The following is a 25921-nucleotide window of genomic DNA, read 5'->3' on the forward strand; positions in this document are numbered from 1 at the left end:
ATCTCTTCTAAAATGGACATTGACCTTTTATATATTTTTTGGTGCATAAAAAAGCGTCCATACTGCAACATGAAAAGCCATACAAGTATTTCCCAAAACGGATGTTAATTATTCATAAACACTGAGTATTCATGAATATTGAATAAAATATTCATTCAACCTTGTGTTTGACATGCATGTGTGGCACTAGTGTAAATTAAAACAGAAACAGAAGACCCCCCCAAAATTTGAGACTATTATACTTTTATATTCAGAGTAATCTATTCAGACTAAAATTCTGAATGCGCTTGAAGTGTGTCTTTGACTCCTGTTAGTGACATTGATAGATATCTGCAAGAATGACATGTACTCATAAGTATACTGGGTATATCAATTAGTCCAAACCACTAGAGGGAGCTCTTTCCAAGGTCTGCTCAAGAATGCACGTAATAGCAGTTAACGCAGAGACGAGCAGATAACACAACGAATTGAGATGCTCCATGAATGACTAATTGTATACTGTTAAATCTGTCTTGCAGGTAAGATTGCTTGTGTCTATTGTGGGTCGGGGTGGTCCATGAGCAGTTATGTTTAGTGTTTGGGTATTTAGGATTTGTGTTCGGTAGGTTTTGAGCATGAAAACTATTCTTATTACCCGTGATAAGAGCGTGATCAGAAATGACGGCAATGAAAGCTCGTATGTGAAACAATAATTGGTATTGTACAATAGAGATGGAAAGAAAGTATGCACAGTAATTTTATTCAGCGGTTGTGTGATACTGACGGGTAAAATAATACTTAAAGTGACGCGAGTTCAGTAGCGCACGTGGAGTTCGCGGGTGTCCGCCATTTTGAGCAAATTGTATGCAGCGGGGACATTAGAGTTAAGGGAAACTCAAACGAAGTGATTTGCTCATTAATAGTCTAAAAGGGTCGTGAAATGTGACATAAGAGAACATTAAAGTGTATTGTGTTATTTAGAGTAAAAAGTCATGCTGGGAAAGGGAATGTATATACTTTGGAAAGTGTTTAACAGACAATTAAGGGGAAATGTATAGATTCAAATTAAGTTTAACAAGGGTTATTTGTTATTTTTGATATGGGGCAAGATAGACTGTACGTTCACATGTTTCATTTGCAAACTGTATGTTCAAGTGAATGTTAATTTAGGTTAGTGACCAACAGGTAAGGTTATAATGAGCAATTAGAAAATATCATACTGGATTTGAGAATGCACGTAATATAGCAGTTAACGAATCTTGAAACTGAATCTTGGTTATTTTTGTCATGGTTTAATTCAAACCTGACAGATATCCTCACATTTATGTCATTAAAATCACATCTTGACAAGAAACAACCATATAAAATGCTTGATTTTCCAAAGATTTTATGGACACAGTGGTTCAAACGTTTGAAGTTCACATTAATTTTTTACAGTGCTTTCAATTGATTTAGTGGTCCACAGAGTCTGTGCCAAAGCGACAAACCCTGACCATTTCTGTTTGCAGAGAATTCATAATTTATGTCGTTTAGTATTAATGTGAACTTGAGATCATCGCCCAAACTCTATGAGAACACCCAGAACAATCACATGAATGAAAAATCCTCACAATATGTTCATATTTTCCTGGCGACACATGTTCTGATACACTCGACTGCTCTGCTTTGAAAACTCCCAAAAGGAAGAAGCCCTGCTATTCTCAGCTGTCATTTATCTAATTGGAAAGCATATTAATACTCAAAAAAAAAAAGCGTGCCAACTGATTGCTGGAGGATCAGAAAGCCTTACATCTCACTTCCCATGACACACTGAGACACACATGAGAGTGCATGTGGTAACACAGACCCCTTAACAAATTCAAGCTGTCAACTCAAGCAAGACTGCAGGGTTGACTGCTTCCCTAGCATGTGTAATATAACCAGATAGACAGCCAGGATGTCAATCTAGTGTCATGCAGAACTTGAGGAACATCAGCGGTTCCCTTGAGGTCTGTAAAAGGCCTCTAATGTCCAGAGCTTTCATTATGCGGTCTTGAAGGATTTCACTTAAGCTTGTTGAGTAGCGAGACGCAGGAGCCGTACCGAGAACAGTTCAAACAGGTTCAGTCATGCGCTAAATGTCATAAAAAATTAACTAAATTAATGATTTTTCTAAAAAAAGGAAAAGAACTGAACACTGTTTGCACTTTTGGTCATGTCGAATTTTTATGAACACACTGCCCCCACTACCCTTACAAAAAACTAAAAATAAGAAAGTGTACTTTCAGGTATACTTTTCAGAAATATAAACTTAGCCCTTGTTAATATATTACCATTATGCCATATGGACATTTCTGTCTCTCAGTTTTGTTTCGAAAGAAACAGTATCAGTTTTGGGCACAGGTGTATGTGTATTTTTATTGAAATTGTTACCATTTCACCCCCATTTACTTTAATAAATCTATTTTACTGATACACAAAATAGTTACACTCAGAACCTTAAGGACAAAATTGTTTCCATTGAAACCCATCTCAGGGTCATTCAACTGTAAAAGGATGCTGTATTTGTTCATTGGCTTTCATTCTGTAAGGCTTCAAAATGTACATTTTTACTCGTTTTTACTAGATGGTGCCATTTTCTCAGGTTTGGCCTATAAAGCAAATACTCACTTTATTCCTGTTTTCTGTGATTTTCCTTCTGCGTATTATAAAGACAATTGGATTAATTATGCTATAATTGTGTGGGTGTGTTGGTATGGATGTCAAAGTGTGGGTGCCAATGTGTGTGTACGTTTGTGTGCTTTTAATATATGATTATTGGTAGTCGACAAAAATGCGATTTTCTCTGTTTTTTTGTTTAAAATGTTGCTTTTTTTAATGAAATGTGTGATTAAATATGAATTAAAAAAAGGATGCATGATGCTAGAAAAAAAAAATGAAATTTTTTAAAAAAAATGAAAGGTGTTACAGTTGAAGACTGTATATTTAGGCCGTGTACCCACCAAAGCGTTTTTCCACGCGCCTGGCGTATGTTTTCAATTGTTTTCAATGGGAGCGCCGCGTTTTTTAAACGCCATGAGCGTAACGAAGCGCTGAGCGTTTTTTTTTTTTTTTTTTTTACTGGTCGCCAAGAGTTGAAAAATGTTGGACACACGAATGAAAACCTAAATTGGAAAATATAGTATACTCACTTAAAAATGTTGGGTTAAAAATAACCCAATGTTTTTTTACTGTACACTTAAAGTTCAACAATATATAGGTAATAAACAATAAGTATGATGTTATTTTCACTTAAAGAAAACTTACAAGTTAATACTAAACTTGTAGTTTACAGAGAGTATACTTCAATGTGTACTTTCATAAACAAAAACAAAAAGAAAATACTAATACACTCTAAAAATGCTGGGTTGTTTCCAATATGGACAAACCCAAATGTTGGGTTAAAAAATGTCTTTTAAAATTTTAACCCAAGTTCAACTTTCACTTTCAACTGTAATTTTGTTATTACATTTTTAACCCCAACATTTGGGTTTGTCCATATTGAAACAACCCAGCATTTTTTAGAGTGTAAGTTTACTTGTAGTACAGATTCAGTACAAACTAGATATGCATTTAAAGTTTAATACTGTTAATCTTATAATACACTAGTAGTTGGGCCAATTTAGTCCCAAGCAGTATTGAAAAGTTTACTACTGGTACATTTATATTAATATACATTATAATTATTTCAGGTTACAAATGTAAAATTTCAGTTTTGAGATTGAAGATTGAAAATGTGGGATATTTAAGGATTAGCTTCAAACCATTAATTATTTGTTTGCTCAATTATTTATCCATCCATCTTCTCGAGCAGCGCTTGCTGTTCCCTCCTCTGTAGACACTTTCCTTTCGTTCAATTGTTTTCCCTCAGAATCCCCATTCGTGAGGCGGCTGTCGCAGAAGCACTTGATTAATTTCCTTAATCTACTCCGGATATAGTCCCACACACACTTAAAGAGCCAATCACAAACTCATTCTGGAGTCTGGACCCTTCCCGTTTCTCCATCCCTCACAATTTATTACTATGCACGGCAACCTTTGTTTTGCGAGGTCGGGCTCCAGAGGTGCGAAGCTCGCCATCTTTCCTCTCCATCCTCCCCTCCACTCTTGCAGATAATGAAGTCAACTGTTTGAAAAAGGAAACGGCACCGTTCTTGGTTTTATGATAATTGGCCCATCTGTCTTTCCATAAATAAAGCGGATCAGCTCGACGTGTTTGGTGGAAAGCGGGGCAGGGCGCATCCAGGAATGACAGGGAAAACAAATGACTTCCTCCACTCGGCAAGATTCTTCAAGCATGAACATGGCATTATGTGGAGAACGCGTCAGTGAGAGGCGGCTGTTATTTGAACACATCTTGCCCTGCGTTAGATCACAAAAGCACAATGAGCATTTGAAATGCACATCTGTGGAACAAACAGCTATTCTCGGCTGTTTATCGGGAGAGTGATGCTGGGGAGAGTGGTGTTCATGGGTAGGTGACGGCTTCACATCTCTAAGCCGGAGGGAAGACGGTTGGGTGCAGGTAGCCTTGGAGTAACTGGGCTGTTGCATCGCCATGGTAACCAACCACTGATCTGCCAAGTTGTGTGGAGGGGAGTGGCAGTGACAGAGAAAGTGACAGACACATCACAGTGCACAGGAGGCGAGGAAGAGTGTGAGAACGACGGATAGAGAGAGTGAGATGTGAAATGGAGACGGACACATGTGGGAAGAAAAAGTAGAATGTATGAATGTGATTCCTACACATGTTGACTTGGCAAATACAGCTGAAGGTGAACTATGTTATTTTTGCTCCCCTACAGTTGCTCTGGAATGAATTCATTTCATTCATTATACCCGTATTCATCCTATATAGAACTGTGGTTCTCAGAATACAATGTCTCTTAAAAATTCTGACACTCACACAATTTTGTCTGAGGTGAAATTTGATCGCAACGGTCATTAGGGGCTTTCGCACTGGAGGAACATATAGTTCCTAGTTCCTATTGGCTGAAGTACCTGTTTTTTACCATTCGTACAGCAGGAACTGGGAACAGTTTTAGTTCTAGGAACTCTATTGGAGGAACTAAATAAGAATCCTACTTCAGGGCCTAACCCAGCACTATGGAACAAACTATAGTTTAATGAGACCAAAGATAGACTTATACACAAGACGAATTATACGTCAAGGTTTGTCCACTAGACTAGAGAGATCAGAGCCGGCTGCAAACGTCAGAAGCGCTAGCCGAGGATAAGCTGTTCCAGTCGGCGTTGATCTCGCTGAGTGTCCGCTGAAGGCTTGGATGTCAGAACTCCGAAAACGTCAGATGCATTTTTCAGATAGCCGCTATCTTTTTAAATAAACTACAGATTTGAGATTTAAACAACCACATTCTCGCCTGAAACACTCTTAAAATTACATTTCATGACTCAATAACAGTAGTAATTTGATATTTCGCGGATTTTCTCCTCTCTTATTGACGCTTGCTGGTTGGTGCGTGGTGCATTCTGGGTTACCTGGCTATCTCAAGTCCACACAAGTCACCTCTCGATGCATCCTCGGTAAACGGGGCGGATCAAGAACACATCCGGGGATTTGAAGTGGACTTGGCTAGATGCGAACTTTGAATTGGAACAGTACTTCGGCAGCGACTCATGACGTTTCACAAGTCCACAAGAACACAAGTACAGACAAGTACGCATATTGAGAAACGGCTACAGTCTCATTCCAAGACGTCATATAACTGACGTCTTGGGACGTCTATTGACCATACGTTAACATCCGCCGTTTTAGGGTACCCTTTAACGTCAGTTACATGATCCTGGGACGTCATACAACTGTTCCTACTGGCAGTGCGAATGCAACCTGGAAAATGTTCCTAGGGGAACCATTAGTTCTTGAGAAGCCACCAGGGTGGCAAGTACCTAGAACTAAGTTCCTAAAACTACCCGGTGAGAAAGCCCCTATTAATCAGCTGACAAACTAACAACTTCCTTATTTCGTCACAAAACAGAAATGGGATTCAATGTATTATCCTTGTTACATAACTGTAGTAATAACAATAAAATATGCATAATTACATGTAACTAAACTAAACCAAACCTAATCCTAACCCTATATGTGAAATCCAGTCAATTAAAAATAGGTATTGCTCAATTTTTTTTATTCATCGCACTGTATGCCTATCACAACAATGCATAGCCGCTGATGGTAAAACAAAGAATGTTTTACACAGATTGTATTGATCGAGGCAGCAGTTTCATCAAATAATGATAACTGATATGCATTACCTTTGATGTGCTAATAAATAATGCTATTAATGGCTGAAATTCATTTTGTTTTTGTTTTTAAGTTAAGACAACTTAACTTATTTCTTATTAGAGTTTAGCCAAAACCGATGTGACTGAAACACTCATTGTTCATCTGACAAAAAGTCCTTTCAAAGACAATATTTAGCCTAGAGGCAGTGCTGAAATGTTAAAGGCGCGATTTGAACTTGCTTGTCATTTAAGTCTGATGTGTTTTACTGTGAAAAAAAAAAATCTATTGAAGCCTCAATAAGGAGTTGTTGCAAGGTCAACACAATTCCTGGCTGAGATAAAGTAGTCAAGCTGTTAGTGGGCAGCAGGAGTCTCTGAATCCAACTGATAAAAGCTCCAACACTGAGGATGCTAAACGTCTTGGGTGGAAAAGTATGATAACATAGATGGGCTTTTAGATCAGCTATTTGGAGGGGAAGTGAAGGGCTGACAAGTCAAGTGACAGATTGATACGATTGCGAATACATTCATTCGAAGATGAGATGGTTTAGCCTAGGATATTTGAGGTCTCAGCTTCCTCCTCCATTTAGGTTTCTTATTTATTTAAATATTTTTGTAGAACTAGGCTACCCCAATTCTGTTCAAGATGTGCCTTCATTTTAATTTTCTATTCCATTTCCCATGTTAGCTCTGCCTCTTTCCTTTTGGTTTTGTTTTCAGTTGGCTAAGTTACTGTTAAAGTACAATGATTTTTAAATTCTAATCTTTGCTTTAAAAGTAAGCATGTGCATTTTTCTGAACAGTTATTGGATTATTTATTTAACACTACTAGCAAAGTGATTTTTAAGCATTTTTGTTCATAATGATTTTGCTCCTTTTTTCTTATTACATTATTTAGTGACTATTTAGTGTATTTTTTATTACAAATAATTGTGTACTACCTGTCCACTAAAGCGCAACGTATACTTCTGCGTTGAACGGCGTATCAAGCGAAACGATCACTCATTTAATAAATAAATAATAAAGTTTAAGTTTTATAAGCTCAATTGGTCGCCTTGCTCTGTTCTGTGACGCACGTTTGTGACTCTCCTGTTTAAAATCGTTCATCAAAATGAACAAATCTTTTTCAGAGTCATTTGGTTCATTCAACGAACGAAACGAACGAATTGTCTTGGAAAAGGATTCGTTCATTTTGATGAACGAGTTCGAACAGGAGAGTCACGAACGTGCATCACAGAACAGAGCAAGGCGAGCATTTGAGCTTATAAAACTTAAACTTTGCTACTTATATATTAAATGAGTGATCATTTCGCTTGATAAGACCCTTATTCATCGTCCGGAATCATTTAAAGCCCTTTAAACAGTTTGCAGTTTGCACTGAAACTGTCTTTTGGACCTTGAACCGTTTGTCCATTATATAAAATGCTGGAATGTTTTCATCAAAAACCTTAATTTCTTTTCGACTGAAGAAAGATAGACATGGACATCTTGGATGACATGAGGGTGAGTAAATTATCAGCAAACATTTTTTGAAAAGTGAACTATGTCGCCATAATAATTAATTATAATTATAATAATTAATAATAATTAATAATTCATTACATTTATATAGCGCTTTTTTTTCTGGAAACTCAAAGCGCTTCACATAGAGGGGGGGGATCTCCTCAACCACCACCAATGTGCAGCATCCACCTGGATGATGCGACGGCAGCCATATTGCGCCAGAACGCTCACCACACACCAGCTTACTGGTGGAGAGGAGACAGTGATGAAGCCAATTGGTCTATATGGGGATGATTAGGAGGCCATGATGGACAGAGGCCACTGGGCAAATTTGGCCAGGATGCCGGGGTTACACCCCTACTCTTTCGAAAGACATCCTGGGATTTTTTATGACCACAGAGAGTCAGGACCTCGGTTTAACGTCTCATCCGAAGGACGGTGCTCTTTTGACAGCATAGTGTCCCCATCACTTTACTGGGGTGTTAGGACCCACACAGACCACAGGGTGAGCACCCCCTGCTGGCCTCACTAACACCTCTTCCAGCAGCAACCTGGCTTTCTCAGAAGGTCTCCCATCCAGGTACTAACCAGGCTCAGCCCTGCTTAGCTTTAGTGGGCAACCAGTCTTGGGCTACAGGGTGATATGGCTGCTGGCAATATCACCAATATCGCCATGGTAACCGCGAGTTCGACCAATCAGAGATGTCAGTGTTTAGCAAAAAAACAAAGTTGATTTCGTAGCTTGTGGCTTTTATAGGAGCAGAAACTTCGGTTTCACAACCTTGGTCAATATACCTTGAATGGTTTAGCCATTATGGCTGAAAATCAATGACCTACAGAGAAAATGAATGGGATTGACATAGGTAAGGCCGTCCCTGACTGTACATACCCAAACACGTAAAACTGAATTATATTTTTGGACTTTTATCATCTTAGATAATGAAGATTATGAAGACTAACATTTTATTGAATATTATGCAACTGACTTTGGAGAAAACAGGGTCAATTTATGAAGTAAACCTCATTGTTGTTTAAGAAGTGGCCTATGTTTTGTCCTCCATCAACTACAGTGTTTCTTGTTTCTTATTTATCCATGAAGAACTCTTGATACCAGCCTTATATCTTTTGAAAAGCAGTGAAGCCTCCATGACATATTGCTTTTTCCTCCCAATCAAAATCTGATCCACACTTTTTTTCACACCTGGTACTGTCCAATTATAGCAGCGCTACAGTCGGATGGAGGTATCTATTTCCCCCAGCCCCTCTTTGGGGTGTATTTCATTTGCCGTCTTGAATGGACACCAGTGGATTACTGCGCTCAAGAAGCTGTGAAATCCCTTCTGAGACCTTGAACAACCAGGATCACTAGTGTGTGCCCTTTCAACAAATGCCACCAAGGGCAAACATCTCTCATGAATACAGAAGAGAAGCCCCCGCCGTACACTACCACTAAAACACACTGCGAGGCCCATTCACTCTATATTACTGTTTTTTTAGTTAACCGTCAAATTAAAATCCTTGAGTCGGTTTCTGATCTCAGCAATATTAAAAATGGAGTATTTATCAGCGTTTCTTTTTCATCTCCATTCCTTTGTTTCATCATTTTTGCTGCACGTCTGTTTTTTTTTTAAATTTAATTCACGTTCCTTCACATCCTTCAGTGTCTTTGAATCTTTAATTTCTGTTCTCTTATATTTGATCTCTTTTCTCAGCGGCAAATAAATCAAATTCATGTTTTAGCTGTTTTATGTGCTTATTTGAACATGTTCAGTCTGTAACATTTTAAACAGTTAGACAAATTTGTATAGACCATTTTGCTAGATGTAAACAACACTGGTCCAGAAACACTTCCTGTTTCAGTTTGTAACTGTTTTCTTTATTTCACATGTAAAGAAAACATCTTAAAGATGTTTAACTTTTTGATTCAGTTTTACATGTTCTGTTGGTTGTATTGTATCCCATCTTTTGTGTAGTGTTAAAAAACGGAAACAGGAAGTGCTTCTGGACCAGTGTTGTTTACATCTTGCAAAATGGTCTACAGTATATGAGCTGTTATGCAGTGTACTGGAATAATCTGCATTAAAGCGCAAATGTGTGAGAATATGTGAACTATGCGGCGACGCCTCATGCAACCACATGAAATCAAAATTGTAGTTTTTGTGCGAGTCAGCGCAGACCAGAAAATATATCGCACCCATTTGAATTCTGCACAGAATGCTATATTTTAGAGCATTATCGCTGTTGCCGACTATTTTCAAAGGAAAGTAGCTAACGCCTTGCCTAAAAGTCACTAAATGTCGCTAGATGACGTTATACGTTAATTAGCATATCAATGGCGTCATCGCGTCGTACTTGCGTTCTGTCTGCCTAATGTGTTTTCTCTCTAAATTAATGCTTTATTTAATATAATATAGCGAATGTCAAAGTATTGGAGGTTACGGACGTTTATTCAAAAAGTCGCTAAATTTGTCGCTATTCGCTTTTTTGAAAAAATGTCGCTAAAGGGGTCTGAAATGTGGCTAAAAAGTTGGCAACACTAAGCATTATGGAGGAAATTAGGAGGAGAAACTGTTAGAAATTAGAACTAGGTGTGATATAAACTAAACGCTATTGGCTATTTTTAAAAAGGGGAGGAGCTGTTTCAGTGGAAATTACGTCAAAACGTTGAATAATGCTGTGCGTTTCAATGCACTTCAGTGGGAGTAGGGCAGGCCATGCAAAAGTGATATTAACTAAATTATGATGCTGTTCACAGAGTGCAATTTGTGGATTTATTATTTTTAAACGGTGCCGCAAATCATTAAATTAAAAATAGATCCTTTAGGAATTTGGAAATGGAAATTAGCCATATCTTAAAAAGGTCATCTTTCTCCACCTCAGCTAATGTATCTGTCTATCATGTAACAATCTCAAGCCTATACCTGTGAAAGTGCAGGTTGTGGCCTTCGAAACAAGCCCTTCTGTGACATAGTGTGGTAACTTTCTCTAACAAAATGCCACAGCTTATTGCCGAGACGAGTCTGTTGTACCTTCTCCGGGAGGAGACGTTAGTTGGCTTTGACAGGAGGGAGGAATCACGGGCAGTTCAGTGAGGCGATGCTCCAGAGATTATTGGAACGGCACCCTCTCCTCCCGTGAACTCAATTGAGGCGTCATTCCATCACCGCGCCAAATCATTTAAGAGCGTAAGACGGAACTGCCGCAAATGACACGAGGCCGATAAATAAAAAGACGCGCGCGTTTCCTTCGGCGGGAACGGTTTTAATAAGGCAGTGAGTGTAATCAGTGGCTTCACTAGGGCCACGCCAGGCATGATTGTCCGCCAGGAACGGTGATTTATGAGGGCAGTTGCAGCAGTGGCTTCTTGCTTGATTACATGGCGGCCCACAAATGCATGCAGCAAACAGATATTAAATCAGCGGGGCATATTCCGATGACACCGCTCTGAGGGGAGCGTGGGCGAGGGGCGTCTGCTGTGAAAACCTGCTGGGGGTGGGGAATTACGTTTCCAGAGGTCCTGATGAGTTTCGGTGTATGGCAGGTCATTACTTGTCATGAGGCTGTAAATAGTAAGGAGGGTTTCGCCATTATTATGACATGTGGGTTACACGCGGACCCTTGATAATCATGGGAAAAGGGCGAATGGAAAATATTAAAGACGCTATATGTGTGGCTCTGGCTCTGAAGAGTGTGGTAGCTTGGGTGAACTCTCAATTTGCTTTTGCATCATAAAGGCCAATAGGTTTTTGTGTTCATTGAGAAGATGACCTGTGGTTGTTCCCAGGATATCGTATGTGCCATATAAGTAGGAAGACATGCAGGAAACCAAAAATATAGTTTTTATTTGAACTTTAGGCCTAATGTAATTTTTGGCATCAGTGATATTTATCACTTAAATGTGTATAAATATTCAAAACATAATATCTATAATAGTGCTGTCAAATCGATTACCGGTAATCATGATTTGCATATATATGTGTATGTGTTCAGTAGTGGCGTGTTACGCAGTCACTCCTTAAATTTTATATATATAATATACATTTTTTGAAGACAGCTGCTATTCGAGTTACACACAAACACGCCTCCTCTCATTAACTCGTTCCATGAATATTGTTGCTGTTACAGGGCTTGAATTTTGGCATGGGATTGTGCATATTTATACTCATTCCTGGAGATTTTGTGCTCAAACCCAAAGTATGTTGCACATACAGCCTCCTTTCAGTACTAAATTACGTTCTTTTTCGCTGCTTATTGCGTTAACCCATTTGTGCCCAAATTTTTCTTAATGGTTTCATGCATATAGTCGTGTTAATAATGTCCTATGTGAACATGTTCTGCATTTATTTCCTCGGGTTTTTTTTTTCTTCTTGAAAATCGTATTTGAATGTTCGGCAACTATAGTTGCCAGTGGGAAAATATGTTGTATGCGCCCCATCATTGTTAAATATGAATAGGAGGAGAACATTTGGCATTTATCTCAAAATAACTGCTTTCAACAGATCAATCTTTATTCATAAACAAATTTATTGTGTATAAAAGTCGAAGAATGTTTGATGCGAACCCAAAAAAGCGGAATCTATAGCTTATAATGTCTTCAATATAAAAACACAACAAACAACACATCCATTTGTCTTAAACCTTGTGTGCTGTTTGGGGTCTTTTTGACCCACATTTCTAACTTTCATTTATGGGGATAACATGGATAATTTGACATGGTTTAGTGTAAGATTTTTGCCAATCTTTTGGAAAATGCCGTTTTAAAAGTAACAAATTATCACTTCAACCAGTAGATGGCTGCAGAGCACCACTATTTACGATTTGCTATTTGACTAAATGAAAGACATATTTTCACAAGTTTTTCCAGTTGTATTCATATCTAGATATTATGAAATCACAATTATAACAATAAAAGAAACTTTTTGTCGAAGTTTAGGCATTTTTTGTACTGGAAAAAAATCTGTTTTTCAATAATGTTATAGAATCAAATGATTCATCCTCAAAATCAGAAAGAACACAGAAATTTGGTGGCACATTTCACACAATTTTTTGAATTATGTGAAAAACAGATGTTTGAAATAAATTATAAACTCTAAAGACTCCAACTTTTCTCTTTGTAACATCCTGATCAGGTTTGATTCTAATCATAATGTAACATTATTGAAAAAAAACTGCTAAACTTTGAAAAACTGCTAAACTTACTACAAAAAGTAACTTATATTGTTATAATTATGATTTCATAATATGTAGATATGCATATATCAAAAATGCAATTTGTTACAAAATGTAACAAATTACATTTAAAATTTGTACAAAATTTGTTACAAAATTTGTTACAAAATTACATTTTGTTGCCTGGGGTCTCTGAGACCACAAACAGCCTGACTGTAAACCTCAAATGAACAGCGCACAAGGGTTATAGTGGTAGAGTCCAGAACAAAGTGCAGCCATAACAGGGCATTGTGTATCAAAAAGTGAAATGAAAATAAATAAATAAGGCCTACAAATAAATAGAATGAAGTAAAAAATTATATATATACAGTATTATACTGTATAATAAAATACTATATAATATTATTATAATATATATACACTCACCGGCCACTTTATTAGGTACCCCATGCTAGTAACGGGTTGGACCCCCTTTTGCCTTCAGAACTGCCTCAATTCTTCGTGGCATAGATTCAACAAGGTGCTGGAAGCATTCCTCAGGGAGTTTGGTCCATATTGACATGATGGCATCACACAGTTGCCACAGATTTGTCGGCTGCACATCCATGATGCGAATCTCCCGTTCCACCACATCCCAAAGATGCTCTATTGGATTGAGATCTGGTGACTGTGGAGGCCATTTGAGTACAGCGAACTCATTGTCATGTTCAAGAAACCAGTCTGAGATGATTCCAGCTTTATGACATGGCGCATTATCCTGCTGAAAGTAGCCATCAGAAGTTGGGTACATTGTGGTCATAAAGGGATGGACATGGTCAGCAACAATACTCAGGTAGGCTGTGGCGTTGCAACGATGCTCAATTGGTACCAAGGGGCCCAAAGAGTGCCAAGAAAATATTCCCCACACCATGACACCACCACCACCAGCCTGAACCGTTGATACAAGGCAGGATGGATCCATGCTTTCATGTTGTAGACGCCAAATTCTGACCCTACCATCCGAATGTCGCAGCAGAAATCGAGACTCATCAGACCAGGCAACGTTTTTCCAATCTTCTATTGTCCAATTTCGATGAGCTTGTGCAAATTGTAGCCTCAGTTTCCTGTTCTTAGCTGAAAGGAGTGGCACCCGGTGTGGTCTTCTGCTGCTGTAGCCCATCTGCCTCAAAGTTCGACGTACTGTGTGTTCAGAGATGCTTTTCTGCCCACCTTGGTTGTAACGGATGGTTATTTGAGTCACTGTTGACCTTCTATCAGCTCGAACCAGTCTGGCCATTCTCCTCTGACCTCTGGCATCAACAAGGCATTTCCGCCCACAGAACTGCCGCTCACTGGATGTTTTTTTCTTTTTCGGACCATTCTCTGTAAACCCTAGAGATGGTTGTGCGTGAAAATCCCAGTAGATTAGCAGTTTCTGAAATACTCAGACCAGCCCTTCTGGCACCAACAATCATGCCACGTTCAAAGTCACTCAAATCACCTTTCTTCCCCATACTGATGCTCGGTTTGAACTGCAGGAGATTGTCTTGACCATGTCTACATGCCTAAATGCACTGAGTTGCCGCCATGTGATTGGCTGCTTAGAAATTAAGTGTTAACGAGCAGTTGGACAGGTGTACCTAATAAAGTGGCCGGTGAGTGTATATATATATATATATAAAACAAATGACAAAATGGCAAAAAACTAAAATAACAGTGCATACAAGGGTAAAGTTATTAAACAAGTCCAATAACCTTGAATTATTAACCTATTAACACAGTATACCCCATTTCCCCATGATATATGTACTTACAAGGCATTCTATAGTTGCCGCTTGGACTTTTGACTAACTATACAAAAAACTATAGATCTATTGTAAGATTTGTTTTGTTTAGAGGATTCTAGAGACCTTCATAATTATCTAGATATATGTATATGTCAACAAAAAATATTAGTACAAGGCATATATGTACTTACAAGGCAACTATAGTTGCCGCTTGGACTTTTGACTAACTATACAAAAAACTATAGAACTATTGTAAGATTTGTTTTGTTTAGAGGATTCTAGAGACCTTCATAATTATCTAGATATATATATATATATATGTCAACAAAAAATACTTATTAGTAATATGAAAATTAGCTTTCTTTGGGAGGGTTTGCCTTCACCATGCTTCCTGGAAATAGGGGTAGGAAGTTGACAGCCTCATGTGACAGGAAGGAAGTGAATACCTTTTTTTTTTCCCTTGAAATCCTTTATTTGGTTGTTTCCTTGCATGACATTGCGACATACAACATGGATAACATCTAGAAAAATACTTACACAAGGAAAATGGCAACTATACACTGCGGCAACTATAGTTGCCGGTGGGCTTAAATGGGTTCTAAACTAAAAAAAATGAAGCCTACCCGGAAGTGCGAAAAAACTGCAATACATCTAAAATCCGCTAGAGGGAGGTCCCAAAAGGGAGGAAATGTCCATAGACCCCATGTTAAAATGTCCGTTTTCACAGCAAATTCATGCTTTTACAGGTTGGTCCCGTGGACTTTTATTGTATTTTTCAATAGGTTCTGAGTGCCTGACAACTGTGAGGGGGGTGAATTTTTTTTCTAACTCGTTAGTTTAGATCGTATTTAGATATAAAATGTATGACAAATAAGGGCGGTTAACTTTGATTGACAGCTGATAACGGGCTGCGCCGAGTGGAATTTAACGTCTGACACAGCACATCATACCACCTCTGTATCCTTTCTGAACATTTGTATTTTTGTATTTCCAAGATTTTTCAAGCTGGCGCCACCCATACCCCCCCATAAACAGCCTCAAAACTGTTCTTCAGAAAGTCTATGGGTGACGTCACAGAGGCTTTGTCCATTTTTTTTTTTACAGTCTATGGCTTAAACAGTCAAATACACACAAAATAATGTCAAAATGTCTTGGTGAATATTCACGTAAGCACAGTCAGTTCTGGTTTAAGTGAACATAAACAGTTGATTAAGAAAACATAACATAATAATGGATCCATGCGTCATGGTATTGTATTTACGTCAAAATCTGACACTGAGTGGCTAATAACATTGGAAAACCACTAGCTACAGTGGCTGGTGAGCCTAGTGATTAATCACTTAACTCCTTTAAGTACTAGGAATGCTGGAAATGGACGCAAGGCCAGGTTATGAGACACATCAATCTACTTTCCCAGTGACTCTTTAAGTACAGTTTACTGTTGCAAAAAAAAAAGGTGATAGGTGAACACACTGCTCATCTTTCTTTAACAATAATGATCACAGAGTTCAGGCCATTAAACTTTACAATATGTAAGCAATAAATTATTCAAAGTTTATTTTTGTTTCAAAGCTGCAATCCAGAGAACAATTTTAGGGCCTGTTTAGTGCTGTAATATTTCATATGGAATTCCTCATCCTTGGGGTTTTCAAACCATTTATTGTTGACAAAATAACCATAAGCTGGATAACTGATGCCGTTGTGTAAATTATAAAAAAAAAAAATTATAATTCTTTTTTGGTTAGGTTAATTCATAAGGATTAGTGGGTAAAAATCAATTTCCTTTTTCTTGCAAATGGCAATGTAGCATCTTTTGAGAAAAACAGAGATTAGGGAGCAGCGTTAAATCACTTGTCATAAAACGTGGGGGAGAGAGAAAGAAAGAAAGAAAGAACGAAAGAAAGAAAGAAAGAAAGAAAGAAAGAAAGAAAGAAAGAAAGAAAGAAAGAAAGAACAACCGGTTCTATCCATTGTTGTTGTTGTTTGTTTTTTGTTTTTGTTTTTTTTTTCAAAATAACACAGTGCCACCCCATGGATGCAAAACGAATTCTTTCAGATAATAATAATAATAATAATAATAATAATAATAATAATAATACAAATTTTAAAAATCTAACTCTGAAGGACAGGGGAGTAGCTACACATTACATATTTATACAAAACACGCTGGTGAAAATGGACCAATAACTATTGTGATTTACTGATAAGGCATTATATGTGAATTTCTAGTTCCAGATGCCAATTCTTTGAATTAATAAAAGCCCGTGTTAAAAACAAATACCTTATTCATGTCTGCAATGAGACAATAAATGGTGCTAGAATGTAATTGGGTTTATGAGCCACCATGGCCCCCTAGACTAGAGGAAAACAAATGTCTCATAATGATCAGGACACACTGGTAGAAAAGTGTTCATGGACCCGTGATGGGCGGAGCCTAGAGACGGTGCTTTTTACGTCATACTAATGTGTTTCCGGTTGAGAGGTATGCGTGTGTTTTGTACTTTGGATGAAAATTGCAGAAACATATTTGTATGTAAAACCAACACTGTCATTAAGACAGTCTTTTATTTACACAGCGGCGCGTGTCGTTTTACACTCCACGATGTTTGCGAGAGGCTGTTTACAGCCTGTATACAAATACAAGCAGGCTTATCCGATTCTAAGGTCATTATGAGGACAATTATTAATATTACTTATTTTAATATGATTGCATACATTAATTTAAACTAAGATTGAAATCAAGACCGCCATGTTTTTTTCCGTTTTTTGACTGTACGAGTTAACGTACTTTAGGTTAGGTTGTAGGTGTGTATGTGTAGTCTTTAAATCCCACTGTATGATCTGATCAGATTACGTTACAGTCAAGCTGTGTGATCCTGTTTACTACTTGTTTCAGTCGTGAATAAGACAACATTTTTTCGAACATGACTGACTTAAAATGCCAGGCTAATTCTATTGTATTTGCACTAACTGCATTTGCTTTCCTTGTATCTTTAACATGTCTTTTTTACAGACCAGTGATTATAACAAGGTCATCACGTGTGTTAATATCAGTCTGTCTTAAATGGTTGTGTCTTTTCTCTCAGTTCGAACTCATTTCATGTCGTTTATCTAGAATGGGGAACTTTACGTCGTCTGCGCCTGGGTTGTCGAGCACAGCATGTAATCAGTTTGTTCAGGTAAATTTACGCTTGTTTTGCGTCAATTAAAGGAATGGTTCTTCCTTTAATGGTTCTGTCTTTTTAACTCACTTATTTCGTTCCGAACCCTTATGAGTGTCTTTTCTGTGGAACACTATTCCTTGCGTTCCAGATTCGTGAATGAATCATTTAGAACTGTTTTAGTGAACCGGATCTATAAATTCATTGAAAATGTTGGACGAATGTGAATAACAGCTTAAAGGGGATAGTACACAAAAATAATAAGGAAAATTATTTTGTCATCATTTACTCAAATTTTGAACAAAATTTGGTACCCAGACAGTTTTGGTCCATCCCTATTTACTTCAGTTGAAAACATTTATATACCAATATATTTGCGCTGCACAGTTAAATTACAATAAAAACAAAATCAGTATTTCTAGGTGAGATTTTTTTTCTCAAATACTAGATTTTTACTGGGCTTTTGAAACATTATATTATTATTATATCATAGTCAACATTTTGTCCCAAATTGTGCTGCACTACAAGTTCAACAAACGAGCAAAGAAAACCTGGAGGTTTTTCCCCACAATTCTTGCAGAGCTAATTATATATCCCATGTCTTAAATATGTTTTTATTTTTTACTTTATAGGATGTTGTGTCCAGTAACTGTGTTGTAATATTCTCCAAAACCACATGTCCTTACTGTAAGATGGCTAAGAACGTCTTTAATGAGATTGGAGCTACATATAAAGTTGTCGAATTGGATGAGCACAACGATGGCCGACGTCTCCAGGAGACCTTAGCACAAATAACAGGTGCCAGAACAGTAAGTCCTGTCATTTGTTTATATTTACCAAACCATTCCCATTCCTGGATGCTGATTGGATTTTTGAATGTGATTTATATATAAGTAGATATATCATTTTTGTCAAGATGGTATTGTTGACGATAGGCCTTTTCACTCTTTCAGGTGCCAAGAGTCTTTATTAATGGGAAGTGCATTGGAGGTGGCTCGGATACAAAACAGCTCCACCAACAAGGGAAACTTCTACCTCTTATTGAACAATGTCATCCATGCTGTTTGAGTACCAGCCCTGAGGGCTCGGGCAGTGGTCAATATCAACCTAATCAGTCATAGTTTTGTAATGTATATCTATACTTGGTCACCATTGAACAGCCCAAATACAGATTAAGTATTTGTGTCTTAAAATGTATGCTGCTGTAACTGCCTGATTTGACTTTGAGTATTGTTATTTGTTTTGTTTTTTTTTATTTTATTTTTTTCTGGGACTCTGGACTTGAGTTACAGCACCTATGTATTCAGTTATGTACAGTATACACATTATTTTAAATAAAGTTTAAAAAAATTTTTCAAAAAAATTCTGTTTTTTTTTTATTGTAAGCACACAAACACCCAGTGGTTTGGAATAAAACCTCATTTTACAACGTAAACTGATTACTGACGACTATTCTGTAAGAATCAAATCGTCAACCCGGTTACTAGTTTGAAATTGAAAGCATTGTTACATACTATTAATTGAGCGTGTTATTTTGACACTATGTGGAGTTTATTACCATTTAAATGCACTATGTTTGTTAAACGATGGAAATTTCCTTTCTAAATCACTTTTGTGAATGAATTTTTGGAGTCGTAGACACTCCTAGACACACGGAGGCGGACGCGCGCTTCATGTGTTCAAGGCACAGCATGAAGCAGAAGAAAGACGCTTGTCGAAAGGAATGCCGGGAAAAATACTGTATGTGTGAATGAGTCTCGTTAGCCTCGTTTAACCGCTGCACGAGAACAGTTTTCTATTTGCAATAAAATATTCTTTCAGAAATGGCGGGGAGCGCTGGGGAATGGTGTCTTATGGAAAGCGACCCGGGAGTTTTTACAGAGCTGATAAAGGGCTTTGGTGAGCACTCAATATTTTCTTACATTAGCGGTTGCTAGTTTTGCTTCAGTTCAGTGATTTTGGTCTCCAATATGATTGGTAATTATAGTGCGTGACTGCCAGCCTGCCATGTGGTTCCTGGTTTAAATCCACTTTAATCAATTCTTTGAATGAACTCAGCTATGAGTCAGCACTGCACTACACTTGCTAATGAATGCAGAATGACAGCTGCCTCACATTTCTGCAAGTTTAATGTCAGCATGTTTCAAAAAATGTTGAGCAACCTACCCAAACGGCATTTTTTAGCATCCTTGACAACTTGTGGTTTTGGATGCCTACTAACATTTGAATTCAGTGTATTGAGGCGTAGGCACGTTCCGAACATTCGATTAATCTTTTTGTGGGCATCATGTGTTCGAGCATTTGATTCAGTATTTGAACATCATGTTCTGAGCATTCGATTAAACATTTTGTCGGTATTATTGTTTGAACACATCTTGAGTTCAGTATATTTGGACATTAAGCGCACATTCGATTCATATATTTCTGGGCATCATATTGTTCGAACATTTGATTCAGGAACGTTATATTTGGTCATCGTTTCCATGATCTGAGCTTTCGATTCATATTTTTGTCGGTATTACGAATTCGGTAGGCTATGTTTGTCCACTATTCGCACGTTCCGATTTCCGAACATTCGATTGATTATTTTTGTTGGCATCATATTGTTCGAACATTTAATTCAGTATATTTGAGCATCATAAATGTTCTGATCATTTGATTCATCTTTTTGTTGGTACTCTTGCTTGAATACAATTCACTGGGCATTATTCGCACGTTCCATTCATTCTTTTGCATTTGCAAGTTCCGAATATTCGATTCATTCATATTTGTGTGGGTATTAGTGCCTGGTTCAATGTGTTTCAGTATATTTGGGCATAATTTGCACATTCCAAACATTTTTTAAACATTATTGGAAGTGTACAAACATTAAGTATACAGTATCTGGGCATCATTTACACATTCTGAACACTATTCATATTTTTATGGACATTATAGGTGCATTTATTGATTCTGTATTTTTGGGCAACATTCATTAAATCTTTTTAGGTGTTATTGGTTGCATTCGAACAATTTCTTTCAGTGTATTTGAGCATCTTGATTTACACATCGATTTTATTTATATCTCTCCCTAGTCAACTTGTGATGTGATCGACCAAAACGCATTTATTTCGCAACATTTGTGCCTTTCGAATATCATGTGACACTGATTTCTCTGTTTTCATTAGGATGCAAAGGTGCACAGGTGGAGGAGATATGGAGCATGGAGCCAGAAAACTTTGAAAATCTCAAGTAAGCAAATATCCATGAATCTGTTATTATATGCAGTGTTTTTCCAGTGTTCTAACTGCACTTGAATATGCGCGTAAATCATTTCAGGCCCGTTCATGGTCTGATTTTCCTCTTCAAGTGGCAGCCCGGTGAGGAGCCCGCGGGGTCTATTGTTCAAGACTCAAGGCTGGATCAGATCTTCTTCGCCAAGCAGGTGAACAATAATGCATTGAATCCAATACAGCAGCCTGTTATCAAAAGCAAAAAAATAACATTTGAACATTTATGAATGCGAATGTGTCGTTTCAGGTCATCAATAATGCCTGCGCGACCCAAGCGATCGTCAGTGTGTTGTTGAACTGCACGCATCCTGACATGCTCCTTGGGGAAACGCTGACAGAATTTAAAGAGTTTTCTCTCAGTTTTGATGCCGCGGTAAGTTTGCACGTTTATTTTACTAGATACGTTTCATTATTATTGCTTATGAACGTTTTTTTTTTTTTTTTGTTGCTTTTTCAAGATGAAGGGTCTTGCTCTCAGTAACTCTGAAGTTATTCGACAAGTTCACAATGGCTTCGCTAGGTTGGTTATTTTTGCTCTTATGAAACTTTTCTCTTTTACTATATGACTGATATCATGTATAATGTTTTTTGCCATTTTCTTTTTTTCCCCGTAGACAACAGATGTTTGAGTTCGACGCTAAGTCGTCGGCTAAAGAAGAGGATGCTTTTCACTTTGTTAGCTACGTTCCTGTTAACGGGCGACTGTACGAGTTGGACGGACTTCGCGAAGGACCCATAGACCTTGGTAGACGGAGCGGACTTTGAATTGTTCGTTTTGCGCAGTTGGTTCATGTTCTTAAATGATTTTGTCTCTTTCTCAGGTGTGTGTAACCAGGACGATTGGATCAACGCTGTTCGGCCCGTCATTGAGAAACGAATACAGAAGTAAGCATTAAGCTGAAGTGATTTATTTTGAGGTGTTGGTATTTCTACAAAGCTGGTTAAATCATTTGTTTTTTTAGATACAGTGAGGGAGAGATTCGATTCAACTTGATGGCCATTGTTTCGGACCGCAAGATGATTTACGAAAAGAAGATCGTTGATCTACAGGCTCAGCTCACAGAAGTAAGACCTTCTGACTGATAAATACTGGAATGACAGAATGAGGACGCTTAAAGACGTTCCTGCTGTTCACAGGAAGAGCCGATGGACACAGACCAGAGCGGGAATCTTCTGAGCTCCATCCAGTCAGAGATCGCCAAGTATCAGCTCCTGATTGAAGAAGAGACCCAAAAACTTAAAAGATACAAAGTATGTACATGGGTTGTTCTCCTGTAATTTATCCATTCAAATGTTAATTTTGTTTCTAAATAATATATTTAATAAAATATGGAATTTGAATTAAAATTTGTAATTAATGATAATAATAGTAATTATTACTAGTATTACTGTTATTACTATTAATTAGTAATTATTATTTTCATCATTGATTCTTAATTTCTTTATTTTCTTAAATGTAAATGTACTCATTGTAAAATAATGATGATAATTAATTAATTTAATATCTATCTATCTGTCTATCTATCTATTTTATAAAGTAGAAATTCACATTACTTTCTGATAATAATAATGTAATAATAATTATATTACTATTTTCCTCATTGGTTCTTGATAAAACATTTTTATACTTTTTTCTTTAATGTTTTTCCTAATTTATCCTTTAAGTAACATTACAAAATATTACTTTTCTTTTATTATTATTGTCGCTTTTTCTCATTGACTCTTTAAAAAAACGTATGCATGTTATAAAATATAAAATACAATACTTTATTGTAATATAATGAAAAACCTGATTATTATTTATCCTTTCAAATATTGACTTTGTTTATATTATAGGTAACATGCTATAAATATATAATCACTTTTCTTTTATTATTATTCCTAATTGGTTATGTTAGTTAATTTTATTAATAAGTGATATGTCATAAAATAACTACCAATAACTACTACTTTTAGAAAAAAATGGCTGCATTTATTTTTTAAGATTGAGAACATAAGAAGGAAGCACAACTACCTACCCTTTATAATGGAGTTACTGAAGACGTTGGCCGAATATCAGCAGCTGATTCCTCTGGTGGAAAAGGCAAGTACTATCAGAGCCGGTGTGTGTGTGAGTGGAGTCCAGTCAGAGCCGGTGTGTGTGATGGTGAATCTCATGACGCCACTAGAGGGCACCATTGATGCATTATTTCGACTTGGCCTTTGAGCTTGCAGTGTTTCCCTCTCTTGGTAATTTGACTGCAGGAAACCTTGCGGTTAGTGATGTTATTTGAACGCTACTATGCTAAGAATAAAGACTCAACACCTAAGTTGAAAAGCTTAATGTAGTCCTGCAGCAATAGCACCCGTATAGTATAGTATACCCATTTACATTTATTCACCCAGTGCATTGTCGGAAAAGCTGTATGGCAATCTAGTATTCAAATTCAAAATACTAGGAATTCTACATTTAAATTCAGTTTATTAAAATAAATATGAAAAAGTCTTTTTCTTTTTCTTTCCTTTGTTTCTTTAGGCAAAGGAAAAACAAAGTGCCAAAAAAATCCAAGAAGCCAAGTAACCCCACATTTGTAGACCCCGTTTAATGAAATGCCACGGAATCACTCGCTGTGCTGTTGTCTTCTGTATCCCATCAAAGGAGCGCCTGGAAGTGAAGTCGAGCGTGGTGCTTCATGTCACCTCCTTCATGTCTGCATGCATGTGAAGAGATGTTTAAATAATGTCTTATTTTCATATAAATTTCATTTCAGTAATAGTGTTGTTTCATGTTTTGTTCTTGTTAGCGCACGGTAAAAGATGATAAATGAGTCTTAAATTACTGTAAAATACTGTACAATAAAGCACTAATCTATTATTATTGTTTAATAATTAGGATGGTATTTTTTATTTAAATGATACTCATGTGAAAAGCCTCTTCTGTCAGCATCAAATCTTTAGAGGAAGGGTTTTAATTTTATAACGTATCATTAATCTGTACTAATAACATGGAAAATTTCTCCCTGTCTATTAGGCAAAAGCGAACTGCTTCATGTTCTTGAAGAATTTGTTTGCTTTACATGGCAGCTTCGTCTTTCTTATGTTAGCAAATAGAGCTGTTTTGTCCTGATGTTTCCTGTCATCTGGGATGTTTAATTTGGGAATATGACGCAGACTCACATGGGTAGACATGCGGTCAGGCTTGTTACAACTGTAGCAACCATGCAGTGTTGAAACGGGATCTTTATTTCTATGTGCCATTCCTCAAAAATATCACATTAACTAATCACTTTTTTTGTTGACGGTACTGTTTTGGTTTACTTTGACTTTCAAAAATGAAACTACTCGAGAAATATTCACTGGTGGAGTGATGGGTAATTTCCATGTAATTTGCTTAGTAGTGTTATTTTAGTATGATTTAAATACTAATATAGTATTAATTAATATTTGAAATATTGCAACGTTCAGGTTCTGGAAATAAAAACTCAATTTAATTTCTTTATAGGGAAATTGGTGATGATAACTTATTTAAAAGGCTTTAAAGTCAGCCTTACTGTAAGCTATAAGGTTGCTTCTGTTGAAGCTATTAGACCACATTTCACAGCTGAATTCCTAGTGAAAACTACATTACCCATAATGCTATATAGAAAATTTAACCAATAGTGTCAAAGTTATGATGTCACTTTGTAGGCCAAACGCGAAAGTGAGTCGATCGAGGGAACCTATGCACCGCTAACTTCCGAGTTATCCTACAAAGTGACGTCATAACTTCGCCACTCTTTAGCCGGAATGCTAAAATGCTAACTCACTTCCGCGTTTTGGCCTACAGAGTGACTTCGGCACTATTTGAGACTAGCAAAATTTGCCAGAAGCGTTTTTTTGCTCCGCCCACTAGCATGAAGCACTGCGAATAACGTAATTGTTTAAGGCTGCATCCAAAATAGCATTCTTCCCTACATAGTTGGTGAAAAACAGTATGTGACAAAAGATATAGGTCTATTTCGAGTTCACAGTACAGTTCTTGTAAAAAAATATGTGAATGGCAGTGAAGCGATGCAACTGACGCTGGTAGGTCGCATGATAATGTCAGTTCGAATGTAGTTCGTCCAGAATTCATACTCAGTGCATGAATGTTGGTTTGAATGAGTTTGGTGGCCATTTGGTCTGTGAATGTGCCATATATATATATATATATATATATATATATATATATATATAGTCCATTTACCATTTATACTACGCACATTCATCTGAACTGGCGCTGCGCAGATCTGAAAAATATCTATGGGATAAAATATGGAAAAAAATATTTATGAAACCAGGGCCACTATTAGCTTATATATATATATATATATATATATATATATATATATATATATATTATGACATATTACATATCTTTAATGTATTTTATTTCAGTTTTTCATTGCAGATCTTTTGCTAAAGCAAAATTTCAAGAAAAAGTTTTTCCTCAGTTTTTTTCATTTTTTTGTTGTTGTTGTTTTTCAATTAATAAAACTATCCGTTTTTAAATAGTTTTTAGATATAAAGCTGAAGTGCACTGTTTTATGTTAAAATATTTTAATCTGCCCGTCATGAAGACAGAGGGGACATCTGAAATGTTTTTCGGTTGGTGACGTGCGTATCCGTTTCGCGCCACTTTCTCTGTCCAGTAATTTCTTTCTTTCTTTTTGCCTTACCGTTGTTGCAGCAGTTCTCATGATGTGATGGAAAAACTTCAGTAAGTGTTGTTCGAGAGAGCTGAAAGGGTGCTTTAATAGTGTGCAGCGTTAAAGCAGACACTTTATCAAGTTTGGCAATAGTTTTGTATTTT

The 25921-nt window shown here is 37.0% G+C and overlaps 2 protein-coding genes across 6 annotated transcripts; both read left to right on the top strand.

Annotated features, from left to right (window-relative positions):
• Positions 1 to 499: 499 nt before the first annotated feature.
• On the top strand, positions 500 to 19274 carry glrx2 (glutaredoxin 2). 5 transcript variants are annotated; one of them, XM_039668698.2, is made up of 4 exons: positions 500 to 518; positions 17794 to 17857; positions 18472 to 18648; positions 18793 to 19274. In XM_039668698.2, exons 2-4 carry the CDS (start codon positions 17795 to 17797, stop codon positions 18958 to 18960), a joined length of 408 nt encoding a protein of 135 aa, XP_039524632.2. In that variant the 5' UTR covers positions 500 to 518; position 17794; the 3' UTR covers positions 18961 to 19274. The 5 variants fall into 5 exon arrangements, with proteins under 5 accessions (XP_039524632.2, XP_039524634.1, XP_039524633.1 ...); XM_039668700.2 differs by lacking the exon at positions 500 to 518 and adding an exon at positions 17106 to 17160; XM_039668699.2 differs by lacking the exon at positions 500 to 518 and adding an exon at positions 17137 to 17207.
• A 262-nt stretch (positions 19275 to 19536) lies between these two features.
• Positions 19537 to 23965, top strand: uchl5 (ubiquitin carboxyl-terminal hydrolase L5). The gene is made up of 11 exons (XM_039668695.2): positions 19537 to 19738; positions 21007 to 21070; positions 21158 to 21263; positions 21359 to 21484; positions 21570 to 21631; positions 21726 to 21856; positions 21933 to 21996; positions 22074 to 22176; positions 22249 to 22362; positions 23096 to 23194; positions 23627 to 23965. Exons 1-11 carry the CDS (start codon positions 19663 to 19665, stop codon positions 23669 to 23671), a joined length of 990 nt encoding a protein of 329 aa, XP_039524629.1. The 5' UTR covers positions 19537 to 19662; the 3' UTR covers positions 23672 to 23965.
• The last annotated feature ends 1956 nt before the right edge of the window (positions 23966 to 25921 follow it).

This window comes from Pimephales promelas, chromosome 2 (genome assembly GCF_988280905.1).
Source record: "Pimephales promelas chromosome 2, fPimPro1.hap1.1, whole genome shotgun sequence".
In the NCBI taxonomy this organism is placed as follows: Eukaryota; Metazoa; Chordata; class Actinopteri; order Cypriniformes; family Leuciscidae; genus Pimephales; species Pimephales promelas.